Source organism: Bos taurus, chromosome 1, assembly GCF_002263795.3.
Source record: "Bos taurus isolate L1 Dominette 01449 registration number 42190680 breed Hereford chromosome 1, ARS-UCD2.0, whole genome shotgun sequence".
NCBI lineage: Eukaryota > Metazoa > Chordata > Mammalia > Artiodactyla > Bovidae > Bos > Bos taurus.
In genome coordinates this window covers 136,995,843-137,015,415 of record NC_037328.1, presented here as the reverse complement: position 1 = coordinate 137,015,415, position 19,573 = coordinate 136,995,843, and the positions used below count along the sequence as shown (strand labels likewise).

The following is a 19,573-nucleotide window of genomic DNA, read 5'->3' as shown; positions in this document are numbered from 1 at the left end:
TTCAACATTCAAAAACTAATATTGTGGCATCCAGTCCCATCACTTCATTGCAAATAGTTGGGGAAACAATGGAAACAGTGAGAAACTTTATTTTGCGGGGCTCCAAAATCACTGCAGATGGTGACTGCAGTCATGAAATTAAAAGACATTTGCTCCTTGGAAGAAAAGTTACAACAAACCTAAACAGTGTATTAAAAAGTAGAGACATTACTTTGTCGACAAAGGGCCATATAATCAAAGCTATGATTTTTCTAGTAGTCATGTATGGATGTGAGAGCTGGACCATAAAGAGTGCTCAGCACTAAAGAATTGGTGCTTTTGAACCATGGTTTTGGAGAAGACTCTAGAGAGTCCCTTGGACTGCAAGGAGATCCAACCAGTCAATCCTCAAGGAAATCCATCCTGAATATTCAGAAGGACTGATGCTCAAGCTGAAACTCCAATACTTTGGCTACCTGATGCAAAGAGCCAACTCATTAGAAAAGACCCTGATGCTGGGAAAGATTGAAGGCAGGAAGAGAAGGGGACGACAAAGGATGAGATGTTGGATGGCATCACCGACTCAACAGTCATGAGTTTGAGCAAGCTCTAGGAGATGGTGAAGGACAGGGAAGCTTGGTGTGCTGCAGTCCACGGGGTCGCAAAGAGTCCGACACGACTGAGTGACTGAACAACAACAGCAATTTCATATTCAGTGAATTTTGGTAGTTTGTAGGTTTTTGGGGAGTTGATCCATTTCATCTAAGTTGTTAAATCTATATGATCGTCATACATGCCTGAGGGTGTGTTTCCCAAGCTCCAGACCTAGAGTGAAGGAGACTCAATAAGCTTCAGTACCAGTCCCCATTCTCTAGTTTAGCCTTTCCCAGAGAACTTTAGACAGTAGTTTAGAGAATACCTGCACAAATTAAGAAACTTGTGCTTCCAAAGACTTCTGTTTCCAGGAAGATGGAATAGATGTACTTTCCCCTATTCCTTTGACAAAGTACAAACCAAACATGGGCATTGTCTATAAAACAAGCATAAGAAGACTCTGAAAGGTAGAGAGAAGAAGGCAGACTGCAAGGGACTTTTGGACCAGAAAAAGAACATGAAATTAAGTTCCTTGGATTTTCTCTTTGTCTCATATATCCCAGACTTGGAGCTGAAGAAGCCAGCAACTTGAAAATGCCAATGAGCACAGACAAAAATCAAATGAAAAAGAGCCTCAACAAAAGTCTACTGTCTATAGCTGAAGGACTGGGAAAGGGCAGCTAAAAAGACAGAAAACTTAGAGAATAACCACTCTACCTATGCCAAATACTGCAGAAAAGTATGATTGACCCCACCCCAACTCATGCCAACATAGGCTTCCACCGTTCTGAGTGCTGTAATGAGGTACCTCAACACCCTGTCCAGGGTGGTATTAGACAAGTAAGGAGTGACACCAGGAGCAAGTTCTCTCCCTTCTATGATGTCAATGGGGACCACTCAGTGATAAGAAAACATCTCTATCCACAGGTATCAATGTAGGCTGAGCGGAAACCTGAACTTCTACCTACCGGCAGAGGTAGTGCATCCCCTTACTCTAACTGAGTACTGCCAGATAAACCCAGCTAAAATAGAAGGTTTAAATAAGGACTCATAATATAATATGAAAATGTTTAGGTTTTAATAAAAAATCTTTTGTCATATCAAAACCCAGGAAGTCTGAAAATGAATGATTATGTGAACACTGAGGTGACAGAGATGTTATAATTTCTGACCAAAGACTTTAAAGCAACTATAATAAAAATGCTTCAATTAGTAAATGTAAACACAGTAGAAACAAATGAGAAAACAGAAAGTCTCAGCAAAGAAACTTAAATATTAGTAATGAAACAGAAGAAATAAAGAACCAAATGGATATTTTATAACTGAAAAATGTAACAATTTAAATAAAAACCTCAGTGGATGGGCAGTGGATGGCTAGCAAAATGGAAGAGACAAAGGAACAAATCAATGAACTGTAAGACAGGTCAATAGAAATTGACCAATCCGGACCACTAAGAGAAAACAGAATAAGAAAATTTTTCAAAGACTAGCATTAGGGACATGTGAATTATAATAAAATATCTAACATTTATGACACTGGAGTCCAGGAAGGAGAGAAAGAGGGCAAGACTGAAAAAATACTCTAAGAAATAATGGCTGAAAACTTCCCAAATTTGGCAAGAGACATAACCTATAGATTTAAGAGGCTGAGTAAACCTAAAGCATAATAAATCCAAGAAATCCATGCCAAGACACATCACAATTAAACTTCTAAAAACTAAAGACAAAATCTTAAAAGCAGCCAGTGAAGAATGACATCTTATCTACAGGGAAAATATATATGCATATGCCAGGAGGAAATGGCAGGATATTTTTTCAAGTGCTGGAAGAAAAGAATTGTCAACATAGAACCTTATACTCAGTGAAGATATCCTTGTTGTTTAGTCGCTCAGTTGTGTCCGACTTTTTGTGACCCTCCTTAAGGAGGAGAAATCAAGACAGTCTTAGATAAAGGAAAACAGAGAACACTTGCCTACAGACCCTAAAAGAACAGCTTAAAAAAGTCTTCTAAACAGAGGGGTTAAGGGGGAACCTAGGAAAATCAAGAAGGAATAAACCATGAAAAGAAAAATATGGCTACAGAAATTAGTTTTTCTTTTCCTCTTGAATTTTCTACACTATGTTTGATGTTTAAAGTAAACATTTTAATACTATGTGATGTCATTCTACATGTACATAGAGGAAATATTTAAAACAATTATAAATGGTGGAGGTTAAATGGACTTAAAGGGAAGTAAAGTTTCTTCATTCAAACTGGTCAAATGATGATACCAATAGAGTAGTGGGATATATACATACATATATTAATATATGTATTATTATTATATGTTATATGTATTTATATTATAACATCCAGAGCAACCTCTAAAAGAGTTTACAAAGAGATACAATCAGAAACATTCTAGATAAAGCAAAGTGGAATTCTAAAAATGTTAAATTAACTGATTGGAATGCAGGAAAAAACAGAAACTAAAAACAAACATAAAATGGCAGATTTAAGCACTAACCTCAATCTTATTACAAAGACAATGAACTAAAAAATGTGACCCAACTAACTATATGTCATCGAGAAATTCACTTCAAATATAATGATTTAGGCAGGTTGAAAACAACCTACCAAAAATAAAAAAATATATCATGCAAACATTAATCAAAGGAAAGCAGGAGCAGCTATATTAATACCAGATAAAAGTAGACTTCAAAGTACTGAGAATTACTTGGAGGTCAAAGCACAGAGACAGAGAAGGTCATTATATAATGATAAAAGGATAAATCCTTATGAAGTCTTAGCAATCTTAAATGTGTATGCATCAAATAACTGAACTGCTGAATATGTAAATAAAAAACAGAAAGAACTGAAAAGGACAGTAAACAAATCCATAGTTCTAGTTGAAGACTTCAACACCCTTCTCTCAACTATTGATAGGACAATCAGAAAATCAGCAAGGATACAGAAGAACTCAACAATAACATCAACCAATAGGATCTAGTAGATATTCATAGAACACTCCACCCAACAAAAGCAGAATCCACATTCTTTTCAAGTATCCATAAAACACATAATAAGATAAACAATATCTTAGTCTATAAAGCCAACCTCAACAAATTTTAAAGAACTGAAATAATACAGAATTTGTTTTGTAACCACATGGGATCAAAAATAGCAAGATAACCTCTAAACACTTGGAAATTCAGTAACACATTCTCGTGACCCACTTCCATGTATCAAAGAGAAATTTCAAGGGAAATTGAAAATGGAATGAACATGAAAATACAATACATACAAATTGTGGGATACAAATAAAGCAGTACTGCGTGGAAAATTTACAGTGCTAAATACATAGACTAGAAAAGTGGAAAAGTCTAAAATCTATAATCCAAGCTACCATACCAAGAACCTAGAAAAACAGAGCAAAATAAGTCCGAAGAAAGCAAAAGAAAAGATATGATAAACAGCAGAAATCAATAACACTGAAACAAAAGAGAAAATGAAACAAAGATCTTGTTAATATTAACTCATATCAATCATTATATTGTATAATTCTATATGTTAATACATAGTCTTTGAAAAGAGCAATAAATTTGACAGACCTTTAACTAGACAGACGAAGGAAGGAAGGTACAAATAAACAATTTTGTATCCTTTAGGGGATATCACAGAAGACTTTGCAGACATCAATAGGATAATAGGAGAATATTATGAACAACTCTTTTTGTAGAACAGCATTACTACAAACAAAGCAGTGGAGGTGATGGAATTCCAGCTGAGCTATCTCTAATCCTGAAAGATGATGCTGTTAAAGTGCTGCAGTCAATATCCCAGCAAATTTGGAAAACTCAGCAATGGTCACAGGACTGGAAAAGGTCAGTTTTCATTCCAATCTCAAAGAAGGGCAATGCTAAAGAATGTTCAAACTACCACACAGTTGCGCTCAATTCATACGCTAAAAAGGTTATACTCAAAATCCTTCAAGCTAGGCTTCAATGTATGTGAACCAAGAACTTCTAGATGTACATGTTGGATTTAAAAAAGGCAGAGAAACTAGAGATTAAATTGCCAACATCCATTGGATCACAGAATAATTAAGATAATTCAAGAAAAAGATCTGCTTCATTGACTATGCAAAAGCCTTTGACTGTGTGGATCACAACAAATTGTGAAAAATTCTTAAAGAGATGGGAATACCGGACCACCTTACTTGCCTCCCGAGAAACCTGTATGCAGGTCAATAAGCAGCAGTTAGAACTGGACATGGAACAACAGAATGGTTCAAAATTAGGAAAGGAGTACGTCAAGACTGTATATTGTCACTCTGCTTCTATGCAAAGTACATCATGTGAAATGCTGGGCTGGATGAAGCACAAACTGGATTCAAGATTGCTGGGTGAAATATTAACAACCTCAGCTATGCAGATGCTACCATCCTAATGGCAGAAAGTGAAAAGGAAGTAAAGAGCCTCTTGATAAGGGTGAAAGAAGAGACAGAAAAAGCCAGCTTAAAACTCAACATTCAAAAAAACTAAGATCATAGCATCTGGTCTCATCTTTTCATAGCAAATAGAAGGGGAAAAAGTGGAAACAGTGACAGATTTTATTTTCCTGGGCTTCAAAATAACTGTGGATGGTGACTGCAGCCATGAAATTAAAAGATGATAGCTCTCTGGAAGAAAAGCTATGACAAATCTAGACATCATATTAAAAAGCAGAGACATCACTTAGCTGACAAATATCCAGAGTCAAAACTATGGTTTTTCCAGAAGTCATGTATAGATGTGAGAGTTGGACCATAAAGAAGGCCGAACGCCAAAGAATTCATGCCTTCAAATTGTACTGGAGAAGACTCCTGAGAGTCCCTTAGACAGCAAGGAGATCAAACCAGTCAGTCCTAAAGGTAATCAATCCTGAATATTCATTGGAAGGACTGATGCAGAAGCTCCAATACTTTGGCCACCTGATGGGAAGAGTTGACGTATTGGAAAAGACCTCGATGCTGAGAAATACTCGGGGCAGGAGGAGATGGGGGCGACACAGGATGTAACAGTTGGATGGCATCACTGAGTCAATGGACATGGGTTTGAGGAAACGCCGGGAGATAGTGAAGGAAAGGGAAGCCTGGCATGATGAGTGCATGGTGTCGCAGAGAATTGGACATGACTTAGCAGCTGAACAACAACAACATGTTTGCTACAGTACATTGCTTCAGTGGTGGGTATTTTGATCAGTTTCCCTATCACAGTGATGTTCAACATGGTAGCCAATAATCATACGCAATGTGAAATACGTTGTCTGAAACAAGATGTATTATACATGTGTGAAATGTACATCTAATTTAGAAGAATCAGTTTTTAAAAGAATGTAAAATACCCACTAGTAATATTTTTATATTGATTTCATGTTGAAATAATATTTCAGATATATTGGATTAAATAAAATGTATTATTAAAATCAATTTCATCTGTTTCTTTTTACTTTTAAAGAATGTAGCTACTAGAATATTTTTGGATAAGGAAATGACAACCCACTCCAGTTTTCTTGCCTAGAAAATACCAGGGACAGAGGAGCCCAGTGGGCTGCCATCTATGGGGTCGCACAGAGTCGGATACGACTGAACCAACTTAGCAACAGCAGCAGCAGAATATTTTAAATTACATTTCTGGCTTACACTATATATTTCTGTTGGATAGCACTGTCCTAGAGGTTGAAACCAAGCTCTGAATTAACAATGTCAAACAAAACTCCAGCAGTCAGTGTCTTTTTTAATGGCTATCAAACTAGGTAACAACAGACTGGTTCCAAAATGAGAAAGGAGTCCATCAAGGCTGTATATTGTCACCCTGCTTATTTAACTTATATGCAGAGTATATCATATGAAATGCTGGTCTGGATGAAGCACAAGATGGAATCAAGATTGCTGGGAGAAATATCAATAACCTCAGATACGTGGACGACACCACTCTTATGGCAGAAAGTGAAGAAGAATTAAAGAGCCTCTTGATGAAAGTGAAAGAGGAGAGTGAAAAAGTTGGCTTAAAGCTCAACATTCAGAAAACGAAGATTGTGGCATCCAGTCCCATCACTTCATGGCAAATAGATGGGGAATCAATGGAAACAGTGACTTTATTTTCTTGGGCTCCAAAATCACTGCAGATGGAGACTGCAGCCATGAAATTAAGACACTCCTTGGAAGAAATGATATGACCAACATAGACAGCACATTAAAAAGCAGAGACTTGACTTTGCCAACAAAGGTCCATCTAGTCAAGGCTATGGTTTTGCTAGTAGTCATGCATGGATGTGAGAGCTGGACCATAAAGAAAGCTGAGCACCAAAGAATTGATGCTTTTGAATTGTGGTGTTAGAGAAGACTCCTGAGAGTCCCTTGGACTGCATGGAGATCCAACCAGTCAATCCTCAAGGAAATCAATCCTGAATATTCATTGGAAAGACTGATGCAGAAGCTGAAACTCCAATACTTTGGCTACCTGATGCGAAGAATTGACTCACTGGAAAAGACCCTGATGATGGGAAAGACTGAAGGCAGGAGAGGGGGATGACATAAGTTGAGATGGCTGGGTGGCATCACCGACTGGATAGGCATGAGTTTGAGTAAGCTTCAGGAGTTGGCGACTGACAGGGAAGCCTGGTGTGTTGCAGTCCATAGGGTTACAAAGAATCAGACACGACTGAGTGACTGAACTGAACTGAATTGATCAAACTAGGTGATTATAATTTCATGAACAAACCACCATAAGCAATTACTTCTTAGCATTAGAATAAAGGGAAGTGGTCTTAGGTGGGTCTCTACAGGCCCTAGAATTTCTAAAAAGAATTAAATGGGTGCTCTAAGAAGGCGCCAGATTTATTTACTAGGAGAGAACTTTGATAAAGAACTTTTTTCTTTAGTGCCTGGAATAAATTAGAAGGCAGCTGGAAAGGATCTCCAAATTCAGGGAAGTAGAATGTTACTTTGACAAATTAAAAAAGGAAAAAAAAAGCTAGCCCAGATTTTTATTTGACCTGTTCACACATCTCTTAGCTCTTGCCAGATAATTTCCATTATGCCAAATGCAAGAGGCTTTCAGAGAAGGGAGGAATATTTTTGAAAAGCCCAGGCTTGTTATGCTTGCTACATTAAGTTTACAAAGTGGAAAAGAAATTTCTCTTTAGCACAGTATTAAAACATCTGTCATGAAAGCAGCACTTAAGGAGAGTGCTTTTGTGTGTTCAAGATGCCTGTAGGTTAACCTTTCTGTTCCTCCTTGCACCCTGCTTGGGGTTTGGGTGGCAATTTTGAGAAGAGAAATGTTCATGAAATGACATTTGATGCCATGAACAACTCTTTAGCTCTTACTCCAGCAGCATCGTGGAGTTGTATTTATAGCCTCAAACTTTCGTATCATTTTACCTTCTACAGTGCCCATCCAACAGTTGAACACTTGCCCTTACTGTTTACTAAAAGGGTTCTTCTACAAATTATTCCCAGGTATGTGCCATAAAGCAGGCTATATTTTTTCATAAGAACAATGTTATAACTTAGTCATAGATTTGCTAAATAATATTTCACAAAAAAGAAAGCATGGCCTATAACAATTCATGATAAAAAATATACTGTAAAATTTTTATAAGTTTGTCACAAATGAACTTTATAACTCCTTGTAAAGTACAGTTGAGACAATCTTATAAAATGTACTAAAATATACATGTCCAGCAAACATGGATACAATTTACCACTACAAGTTTGACCTAACAGTACATGTTAGTAATCTTAAGTATTAAATATTCAATAATAATTTTTCTCACCTTCTTAGAAGGGCTGTTAAGGGGATGATTTGGCTATCTCATTGCTCTTAAGAAGTTTTCCATTTCAGCTTAAAGCTCCTTTGAATATTTATTATAAGCAAGGAAGTCTGATATGGTAGCATCTTTTCCTCTTGATAAATATTTTCTAATTTGGATTATAGTGCCTGGATGTAAGTATTGTTCTTCGTAAACAATAGGCTCAGTAGTACATAACTTAGAGATGAAAATTCAAAATATCATGAACACCCCAGCTAATGCTGGTCCCATTTCTACTTGCATTTCTCCAGCAACAGGGAGCTCACTTCTTTATAAAGCAGTCCTTTCCATTTTTAGATCTCTTCTTTCACTGAGTTTTGCACTATTTTCCTGTATTTCTCCACTTATCTGTCTTAATTCCTCCACAGAGCCAAAGAATAAGGCTTCCTTCTTCCTTAAAACAGCCCTCTCATGTCCACAGAGAGGGCTACTGTATGAAGTTCTCTAGAGAATGAGAACCGGAAAGTCGAACAAATTATCGACACTTTGTGTGCTGAGGTGTTGAAGCACTTAAGGAATGATTAAATCTTGCACAAAGATAACTATCTCTCATCAGCCTATATATATATATTCACATATAGCTTGAATCTTGCACAAAGATAACTATCTCTCATCAACCTATATATATTCACATATAGCTTGAATCTTAGGATTTTTCATTAATTTTTATTGGAATATAGTTGCTTTACAATGTTGTGTTAGTTTCTGTTGTACCAAAGTGAATCAGCTATATGTATACATATATCCCCTCTTTTTTGGATTTCCTTCCTATTTAGGTCACCACAGAGCACTGAGTCCCTTGTGCTATACAGAAGGTTCTCATTCAGATCAGATCAGATCAGTTGCTCAGTCGTGTCCGACTCTTTGCGACCCCGTGAATCGCAGCACGCCAGGCCTCCCTGTCCATCACCAACTCCCGGAGTTCACTCAGACTCACATCCATCGAGTCAGTGATGCCATCCAGCCATCTCATCCTCTGTCATCCCCTTCTCCTCTTGCCCCCAATCCCTCCCAGCATCAGAGTCTTTTCTAATGAGTCAACTCTTTGCATGAGGTGGCCAAAGTACTGGAGTTTCAGCTTTAGCATCATTCCTTCCAAAGAAATCCCAGGGCTGATCTCCTTCAGAATGGACTGGTTGGATCTCCTTGCAGTCCAAGGGACTCTCAAGAGTCTTCTCCAACACCACAGTTCAAAAGCATCAATTCTTCAGTGCTCAGCCTTCTTCACAGTCCAACTCTCACATCCATACATGACCACAAGAAAAACCATAGCCTTCACTAGACGGACCTTTGTTGGCAAAGTAATGTCTCTGCTTTTCAATATGCTATCTAGGTTGGTCATAACTTTCCTTCCAAGGACTAAGCGTCTTTTAATTTCCTGGCTGCAGTCACCATCTGCAGTGATTTTGGAGCCCCCAAAAATAAACTCTGGCACTGTTTCCACTGTTTCCCCATCTATTTCCCATGAAGTGATGGGACCGGATGCCATGATCTTCGTTTTCTGAATGTTGAGTTTTAAGCCAACTTTTTCACTCTCCTCTTTCACTTTCATTAAGAGGCTTTTTAGTTCCTCTTCACTTTATGCCATAAGGGTGGTGTCATCTGCATATCTGAGGTTATTGATATTTCTTCCAGCAATCTTGATTCCAGCTTGTGCTTCTTCCAGTCCAGTGTTTCTCATGATGTACTCTGCATATAAGTTAAATAAACAGGGTGACAATATACAGCCTTGATGTACTCCTTTTCCTATTTGGAACCAGTCTGTTGTTCCATGTCCAGTTCTAACTGTTGCTTCCTGACCTGCATACAGGTTTCTCAAGAGGCAGATCAGGTGGTCTGGTATTCCCATCTCTTTCAGAATTTTCCACAGTTGATTGTGATCCACAGTCAAAGGCTTTGGCATAATCAACAAAGCAGAAATAAATGTTTTTCTGGAACTCTCTTGCTTCTTCCATGATCCAGCGGATGTTGGCAATTTGATCTCTGGTTCCTCTGCCTTTTCTAAAACCAGCTTGAACATCTGCAAGTTCACGGTTCACATATTGCTGAAGCCTGACTTGGAGAATTTTGAGCATTACTTTACTAGCGTGTGAGATGAGTGCAATTGTGCAGTAGTTTGAGCATTCTTTGGCATTGCCTTTCTTTGGGATTGGAATGAAAACTGACCTTTTCCAGTCCTGTGGCCACTGCTGAGTTTTCCAAATTTGCTGGCATGTTGAGTGCAGCACTTTCACAGCATCATCTTTCAGGATTTGGAATAGCTCAACTAGAATTTTATCACCTCCACTAGCTTTGTTTGTAGTGATGCTTTCTAAGGCCCACTTGACTTCACACTCCAGGATGTCTGGCTCTAGGTCAGTGATCACACCCTATTTTATACATAGTAGTGTATATATGTCAATCCCAACCCTCCTATTCATCCTGCCCTGTCCCCCCTTGGTATCCATGTTTGTTCTCTACCTCTGTGTCTCTATTTCTGCTTTGCAAATAAGTTCACCTGTATCATTTTCTAATTTTACATATAAGTGGAATCATATGTGGAATATTATATGATATTTGTTTTTCTCTTTCTGACTTAACTCTGTATGACAGTCTCTAGGTCCATCCACATCATCAGACTACATTTAAATACAGATTACAAATAAATATATTTTGTGGAAAAGAATCACCTTGTTTATGCAGAGGAAATCTCTTTCTGACCAAATAATGTTATTTTGGTTAAAGGTTAGTATAGTGCATTGGGCTACAATAAATTCAAATAAGTAATTACTCTTACATGTGAACAAAGCTTCTTCTTAAAGGCCACCCTTTGGTTTGCTCGTTCACACATGATCTGTAAAGCACGTTCAGCCAGACCTATCGTTCTCATACAGTGGTGGATTCTGCCAGGTCCAAGCCGGCCTTGGGCAATTTCAAATCCCCTACCTTCACCTGTGAGAAAGAAAGGAGAACATGACCACAGCCTATTTCTTTTGTTATTTACACAAATCCTGAGAAAATAATGAACTATCCTCAATAAAAATGGCATTCCGGTAGGAAAAAAGTAAGTTCTGTAATAAGGTCCACTATACATTTATGGAACTTTGATTTCTAATACATAGAAATGTAAACCACCATCATTAAAAACTTGGATCAGATTCAAGAACTGATCTGAAGTAGGTCTCTTCAGTACCTACTCTGCATAAGTTATTTTGTTAGTGTTGCAATGGTTACCAAGGTAGATAAGACACAGTCCTGAGTTCAGAAACTAGAAGAGGGGCAAGGATGCTAGGGATAAGGGATATGGAGAAGGACAAGAAAGGCATAGGAGGGAAAGGTGTTTGTTCATCATGGTAACCTGAGGGCCTGGCAGGATCAGGGGCTTATTGAATGGATGAGATGAGGAGTACAAGAAACTTCTTGAAAGAGGTGGCATCAGAGATGTTCCTTGAAGGTTGGGTAGGATTCCAACAAGCAAGAGGATGAAGTCATTCAAGGAATACAATGTTCAGAAACTACTGAGGTTTTATTAAAACAAGTAGAGGCTTGAGGATCATGTTTTAGGAAAAAGTATGTTGCTCCAAATTGTATAATTTTTGTATTTAGCTATGTTTTCAATTGATGTGACACCACATCAAATACTTAAATAAAACCTTATTATTGTTATTGTTATTATTACCAAAGGAAATAATTTTCCCTTATAAATGGAGTAAACAAGAAGGAAAGTATCTAAATTATGGTAGACTTCACATCTTTTTCAGATTTTGACCTGAAAATATATATTTTTTAATTACTAGAGAATCATTTGTTCAATTTATCTCACCTAGTATTAAATTGGTGGCAGGAACTCGCACTTGATTAAAGTGGATCTCAAAATGTCCTCCATGGAAATTATCTATGAAATAGAGAATAAGATTTTAGAGAACAAAACGAGGTGACAAAAAGGTAGTCAGAGATAATTAATCTACTGAAGACACTGGAATTTAAAGGCCTCATATGTCAGACATTTCTAGGTAGATCTGAGCCCTGAACCCCCAGTGCTGTGCAGCCCAAAAAACTTATCAACTGTTTAAGAAATTTTAAGAGATTTTAGATATCATTTCATCCAGAGGTTTCTGAATGGATTTTCTGAAATTGTAGAGCTGTGAAAAAGAAGATGGCTCCATAGCTCAAATTAGATCATCTTATTATTGTTTTATTATTGCTTCTTCTTTAAAATTTTTAATATACAGGCTTCCAAAGAAAATTTTGCTTGGGAAAATAAAAAAGGTTCCAATGGTTCAAAATTTGCAAGTGAATTATGTAATTATTATTTTATTACTGTGGAAACCAATGCCTAAAGATGTGAAGAACCTGCTCGAAGGAACAGAGCAGGTTTAGCATTAGAGACAAAGCCAAGGCTGGACGTGCAAGTATATTTGCTTCCAGTCTAGGCTTGTTTGCCTCTTGAAAACGCGGGCATGTGACAGAGACTGGGAACACATCCACACTTTGTCTTTATATCATCCTTCCTCCTCGCCAAGTTCTGGAGATAATCTCCAGTTAACTCCACACCCTTTTCCTGTCAGAACAGACATTAATAATCAACTCTGTCCACATTATTTCTTTTGGCCTTGGCACAGGGAGTTGGAGAGATGTTGGTGAAACTGTCCTACTGAAATTTGAAACATAGGCTCTACAATGGTGGGAATTAATAGCCAACCAACATTATTAGCCAACCAACAGTCTTTTAGGCTGTTGTTCTACAACCCAACCACTTAACCTGTGGGTACATATTCTAGCTGCAACCTACAAAAAGTAATCCACCTCTTGAATATTTGCATTAGCCACATTTAACAATAAAGAGAAAGCCAGGGTCACCACAAAACCTAAAGTTCAGTAAACTTTTTTATAACATTTATCATTTGCTGACAGCTACCTAGCTTATTTACATGTCTGTATTTATCCTCTGTCTCTGTCCCCCAGCAAGTAAGCTCCACAAGGGCAGAGATCTTTGTTTCCTGTGTTCACTATTGTATTCTAAGCACCTGTAACACTGCTTGTGCGTGTGCGTGCGTGTTAAGTCGTTTCAGTCATGTCCGACTCTTTGCAACCATATGGACTGTAGCCTGCCAGGCTCCTTTGTCCGTGGGATTATCCAGGCAAGAATACTGGAGTGGGTTGAGTGCTCAACAAATACTTGCAGAGTGAGAAACCTGAGCAGCAAGGAAACAGTGAACATGAGACTGAGTAAAAGTATCCTTGCTTCTTAGACATTCCACCCAAGGACAGAGGAAGGAAAAGTTCTGCATTCAAATCATTCAAAACCCTTTGCTTATTAACTCTTGTAGGTTGATTAAGAAAGTTAAAAATGAGTATTACTGTAAGATACTTAATTTTTCACATCTATTTCATTAACCCTTCCTCAGTTGCTATGCCTTAAATGCCAGTTTGCCCTTTCCCCAAACCAGAAAAAATGTGGTAGAATGCTGCACCACCTCTCTTTTCATTTGTTCTATTCTGAACTCCACTGGTAATTTATACTAAGGATCAAAGGATTTCTAAGAATCCATCTCATGCACTAAAATGTTATCTATTTCCTTCAGAGTTATTGCATATTCTAGGTTTTCTACTTGCAAATACACAGACAAGTTGATTGAATACTTACCCAGGTAGCCAAAAACTGTCAAGGGCCTTATTATTTCTACTCCAGGTGTGTTGATAGGAACAAGAATCATGCTGTGTTGTTTGTGTCTGGTCAAAAGAAAAGTAGAGGTTAGGAAGTTTGCTAAGTGGAAAAATAAAACAGATGTTAGGTGGAGACTCAACTGTCATCTTTTCATTGTTGCTTTCATGTAATCATGTAAGTAATGATGTCTGGAATAGGAATTGTATAAAAATCATTAAATACATTCAGATGCAGCCTGTGATCTGGAATAACAATGATTTGAAAATATGTGAAAGTTATTTAATTGAGGCTTCTCCTTGCTCAGAATGGTAACTGGGAACTGATATTTAATATATTAAACATTTCAAGATTATTGCCTTGGATCTAAATATCTAATCAGTTAATTACTTACAGACAGTTTTGAAAAAGTTTATATATCTTATAATTGGATCCAAACAGCTTTGAGAATTCAGCAACACTTTTTAAAACAGGAAATTTCACAGTGAAGAATGTATACCAACACTTCCTAAAATGTTTTCTAAATATATCTTTAGCAAAGTAATTGTGAAACAACAGACATATGACATTTAATATCATAATATATTTTATATTATTATAATTTATGAGATTAAATAGTGAATTTTAAGTAAATTGAGTACAAAAAAAGACTGACTCTTATTCCTCATAGATTTCTCAATCACTATTGTTTTATTACCTGGTTTCAGAGTTATTGTTAATTCTTCCCATAACAATTGCAATTTTGCACTTTGGATTCCCAGCTCCTAAAACCAGAGAGACAATGAAAAGAATACATCATAAAAAGAAATTTTTAGTCTGACATTTCACACTAAAGGTTCTAATCTTTCTAAGTTTACCTCTGGAAAAACAAACAAACATATAGGAAGAAAGCCCTTGATCATTAAAAAAAGATATCCTTATGTACAAAACTGTATAGCACTCAAGAAAATTGACTAACTTAGGCCTAGAATGGACTTTTTCAGTGATAACTGCTGCATGAAAATAACCAGAAGTCAAAGAAGCCATGAAAGAACTGCAGCCCTTAAGACAAAGTGATGGCTCTCCCATTCATACCATTTCAAACATCAGCATGCTAGAAAGACTATGAACTTCTAACGTATTTCCTCCTGTTTAGATCTCATATTCTCTGACCTATGGACAACAGTACCAAACTCACAATATTTACTCCACAACCAGTGACTGAGAAAGACTTAGTTTCCCCAGCCATGGAGTTGGATGAGGGTGAGTCTGTTTCAATTAAACAAACTGAAAAGCATTAATCCATCTACAAACACTTAGAAATTTGAATACTTACTGGATATGTAATGATATTAAGTAATTTTAGGTGTGCTAACGACATTATGGTTACATTTTTAAAAGAGCTCTTATTGAGATGCACACTGAAATGTTCATGAGAGACATAATGTGATATCTGGGATTTATTTCAAAACAATATGTGCAGAGGAGGAAATGGGAATAGGGATGAAGCAAGGTTGGTGCCCTGAAAGTGAATCATGTTTTCTTGCTTCTTCATTTAATGAATAATTTTCCATTTTATTCTGGACATAATGATTGCTTTGTTTTGAAGACTCTGGATTCTGTTCTCTCTCTCTGAAGACGGTTAATGTTATTGTTTTAAGAGGCAATTAACCTAGGTAGAGTCAAACTGCAGAGTCTGTCTCAGTTAAGGTGAATGAGAGGCCACATTTCAATACTTGAGCTCTTTCATTTAGCTGCAAGGTGCTTTGAGTCTGCCTTGTGAATCACTTTGATTCATGAGTAAGCCAGAGACTTGGGCAAAGCTTACACAGGAAACAGAGCTCTCTTGCTCCTGTTTCCTCCTTTCTTGCAGTCTCACCCTACTCTATCATTTTTCTGGGAGCAATGGCTGCCTCACTATCCTCTAGTTCCTTAGGACACAAAGACCTGCATTATCTAGAGAAGTTTCAGCATTCTCACACCGCATTGAGTCCTTCGGCCAAATTCTTAAAATGAGACCTTGAGTCCATCTCATCTTCTAAATTCTGACTCTGCTACAAAATCAGCCTGTCTTTGGTCACTCTACAGACTCTTCAGGTAGTTATTTTTTGTAGTTTTTTAGTTGTTATCTGTGAGAAGGTCAATCTTAGGTGCTTAATCCACCACACCAGAAATGGCACTCCCCTAGAGTTTTTAAAACTTTGCCAAAACCAGGTTTTCACTTCTCTCATGTGATGGTTTCTTAAATCAGGTACCTATCATTAGTGTCAGTTAAAGTTTTAGAAATGCAATGATCACCTCAAAATATGATCACATAAGAGGCAGAATTAGGAATCTTAGAAGTTTAAAAAATTGTAAATCAATAAAACCAAAAGCTTACCATTCTATTCCCCTCAATTATTCTATATTGTGAATTATACATGTAAAGTAAAATACGGTTAAAGTTAAAATACAATTGTTTTAAAACCAAAGCTCTAATTTGGGTTTTTTCAAATTTAATGGAAACTATTTTTTTTCAATCAGTTCTGAAAGGACTCTTTATAAGAAGGATGTATCAGCTGCTACATCTTCCAGATTTTAGTGAAAAAAGATTTCCCCACTCACATATCTCAAAATTAAGTTTTAAAAATCTCAGATGTTATACTCTTGATGTTGAGTCCATTTGACTATCCTCATTTATTGAACCATGTTTGACTTTACAAATTGTTTAGTTATTTTTACATAAGTGTGTCTTTCTGATTTTTACAGGTGCTAATACAGAGAAAATGAATTCCACAATTCTGAGGATCAACCCAAAAAACATTAGGATGATTCAAACAGTAGATGATAAAAGTTAAATTTCAATGTGGATATTAATGGAAATTTCTTATCTGAAAGCACTGAGCAGAGGGAATTTTTTTATCCTTGATTGACTCCGGTTCTGCAATGTTATGCAATCATGCTTTGATTTTTTCTAGAAATTATAGACAAAAGAATCTTTTCCAGAAAGGCTTATTTTTAATTTTTCAACTGGATATTTTCCCACTTGCAGTTTCTTAGGTTTTACTTGTGGGAAGATTTGAGGCTCTAAGAATGAAGAGTCAGGCCACTTGCCCTATATAACACATTGTCTCCTTGGTGGGTGTACGTCTAAAAATCAGATTAGGACATAATGGTATGACTTGGGGTTCATTTCATTAGAGATCTTTTCTTTGTCCACTTTATCCTGATAATCAAAACCACTTTGGGTACATCTTTTAAGGATTCATGGATCTCAATCCTTCAAAAGTAAACTCTTCTCTATAATTCCCTTAAACTCTAACTGAAAGCACTCCTTTTCTAATTCCATATTTTTTCTCTAATATTTCCCAATAGGATTTCTTGTCCTGCTCTTTTTATTATGAAAAATTGTTGCCACAACTTTAAGTACCTAAACAGATTTCAGATATTAGGTAAATTTTGATGAAACTCAAGAAACTAGGAAAAGAATTCTTCAATTCTGCTTTGCCCAATCTAACATGGAAAACAATTCAGATTCTAAAAAAGTGAAACTTCTAAATTGGCTCTCCTTTTGGGGGTCATTAAATAGAGGAAGTAAGGATGAATACATAAGCTGTAAATTTTGAAATATTTTGATTTAACCTTGATGTTTCAGAAAATGGGAAAACCCTCACACAAATATATCATCTCATCTTAGCTACAAGCAAAATTTGGCAGGTGCAGCTGCTGAAATGTCCTTCTTCTAAAGAGTTTTTGTTCTCATGTTATTTTACTTAATGGACAGGATACCAAATGTCAAAAATTAAATATATTAAAGGAAATCTGAATAGATCAGAAAGCATTTAAATATTTATCTGCTGTGTCACAGGCCTTCAAGAGTGAAAACAGATGGCACAGATAAAATAATTTTGGTTTTAATCCAGACTGTGTGGTATTTCAAACTGTTCAAGAGCCAGGATTAAGTTAGGCTGAAAGGGACATTTTCCTGATATTTGCTGATGAGTTTCACACGTTCTTACAACCACATGACTATCAAACAAAATTATTCTATAACACAAGAAAATATGACAGGTGGAGAAAAACATAACTGTTGAGTATGGATATGGTCTGCAACCATAGGGAAAGTGATATAAACAATAATATAATATGAAGTACAATTAGTCATTTACAAAGCATCAAGGTTATTTCTACCAATATCGAACTTCTGATGTGAAATATATAAACTTCATTTGGTCTTACCATTAATACTAATGAAAAGTGAAAGAGTGAGTCACTCAGTCATGTCTGACTCTTTGTGCACTGTGGATCGTAGCCCACCAGGCTCCTCTGTCCATGGCATTCTCCAGGGAAGAATACTGGAGTGGGTAGCCATTCCCTTCTTCAGGGTCTCCCACATTGCAGGCAGATTTTAAAAACAATTATGTGTTAACTAACATTTTACAATGAAATTTCCACCTGTTAAAAAAAAAATGTTTATCGTACAGTTAAGGAAAAAAAAAGTGGGCTTCCCTTGTGGCTTAGCTGGTAAAGACTCCACCTGCAATGTGGGAGGCCTGGGTTAGATCCCTGGGTTAGATCCCTGGGTTGGGGAGATCTCCTGGAGAAGGGAAATACTACCCACTCCAGTATTCTAGCCTGGAGAATTCCATGGACTGTATAGTCCATGGGGTTGCAAAGAGTCGGACATGAATGAGCAACTTTTACTTCACTTCACTAAGGAAAAAAAAGAAAATCTCATGTGTTCCCTTGGATTATATGTGCTATTGTTAATAGGGGAAACAACCTTTGAAATTCACTTATTCTTCCTCTAGGAAGGTTTACATCTAAAAAGTATTCTATAAACGTTACATGCTATCACTGCTGCAAAATATACTTGAATCAAAATCAGGTCCAAATAGATCAGAATTGAAATTTTTAAAAAATTAAATAATCAAGACATAAAAAAAACTAAAAGAAAAAACAATTTAGTATCTATGAAATTTCTTAATGGAAAAGAAATTTTAAACCTTAAAAATAATAAATGTGGGAATTCTTTTGTGCTTCAGTGGCTAGGAATCCATGCTCTCACTGCCAACGGCCTAGGTTCAATCCTTGTGTGTGGCCAAAAAGAAAAAATAAATTAAAAGAGAAAGACTGATTGGCTGATCTGTATTAAACTATTGTACAGTAAGAAACAAAACTGGGCTTCCCTGGTGGCTCAGCAATAAAGAATCTTCCTGCCAATGCAGAAGACACAAGTTCAATCTCTGGGTCAGGAAGATCATCTGGAGGAGGAAATGGCAACCATGGACAGAGGAGTCTGGTGGACTACTGTTCATGGGGCCACAAATAGTCGGACACGATTTAGCAACTAAACGATAACAACAAAGAAACAAAACTAGAGCAAACAACAACAAAAAACCCCAACAATTTAGGAAAAATATCTCACATACAGTTGGCAAGAGAAGGGGAATGGTACTGAACTGGTACTGAATTACAAGTTTTTTAAGACAGCAAAATGGTAGTGGAACAAGACATCCAACTGGCAACGCTCTAGGGAAACAGATACTTTCATACATTAC

At 36.8% G+C, this 19,573-nt stretch overlaps 1 protein-coding gene across 1 annotated transcript in view; it reads right to left on the bottom strand.

Annotated features, from left to right (window-relative positions):
* Positions 1 to 19,573, bottom strand: part of ACAD11 (acyl-CoA dehydrogenase family member 11) — a 119,037-nt gene that overhangs the window by 9,698 nt on the left and 89,766 nt on the right. Inside the window, exons 14-17 of the mRNA NM_001075893.2 lie at positions 14,752 to 14,818; positions 14,037 to 14,122; positions 12,213 to 12,284; positions 11,187 to 11,341 (exon numbers count right to left, since the gene is read on the bottom strand). Coding sequence (NP_001069361.1) covers positions 11,187 to 11,341; positions 12,213 to 12,284; positions 14,037 to 14,122; positions 14,752 to 14,818 — 380 coding nt within the window. The remainder of the gene's footprint in view (positions 1 to 11,186; positions 11,342 to 12,212; positions 12,285 to 14,036; positions 14,123 to 14,751; positions 14,819 to 19,573) is intronic.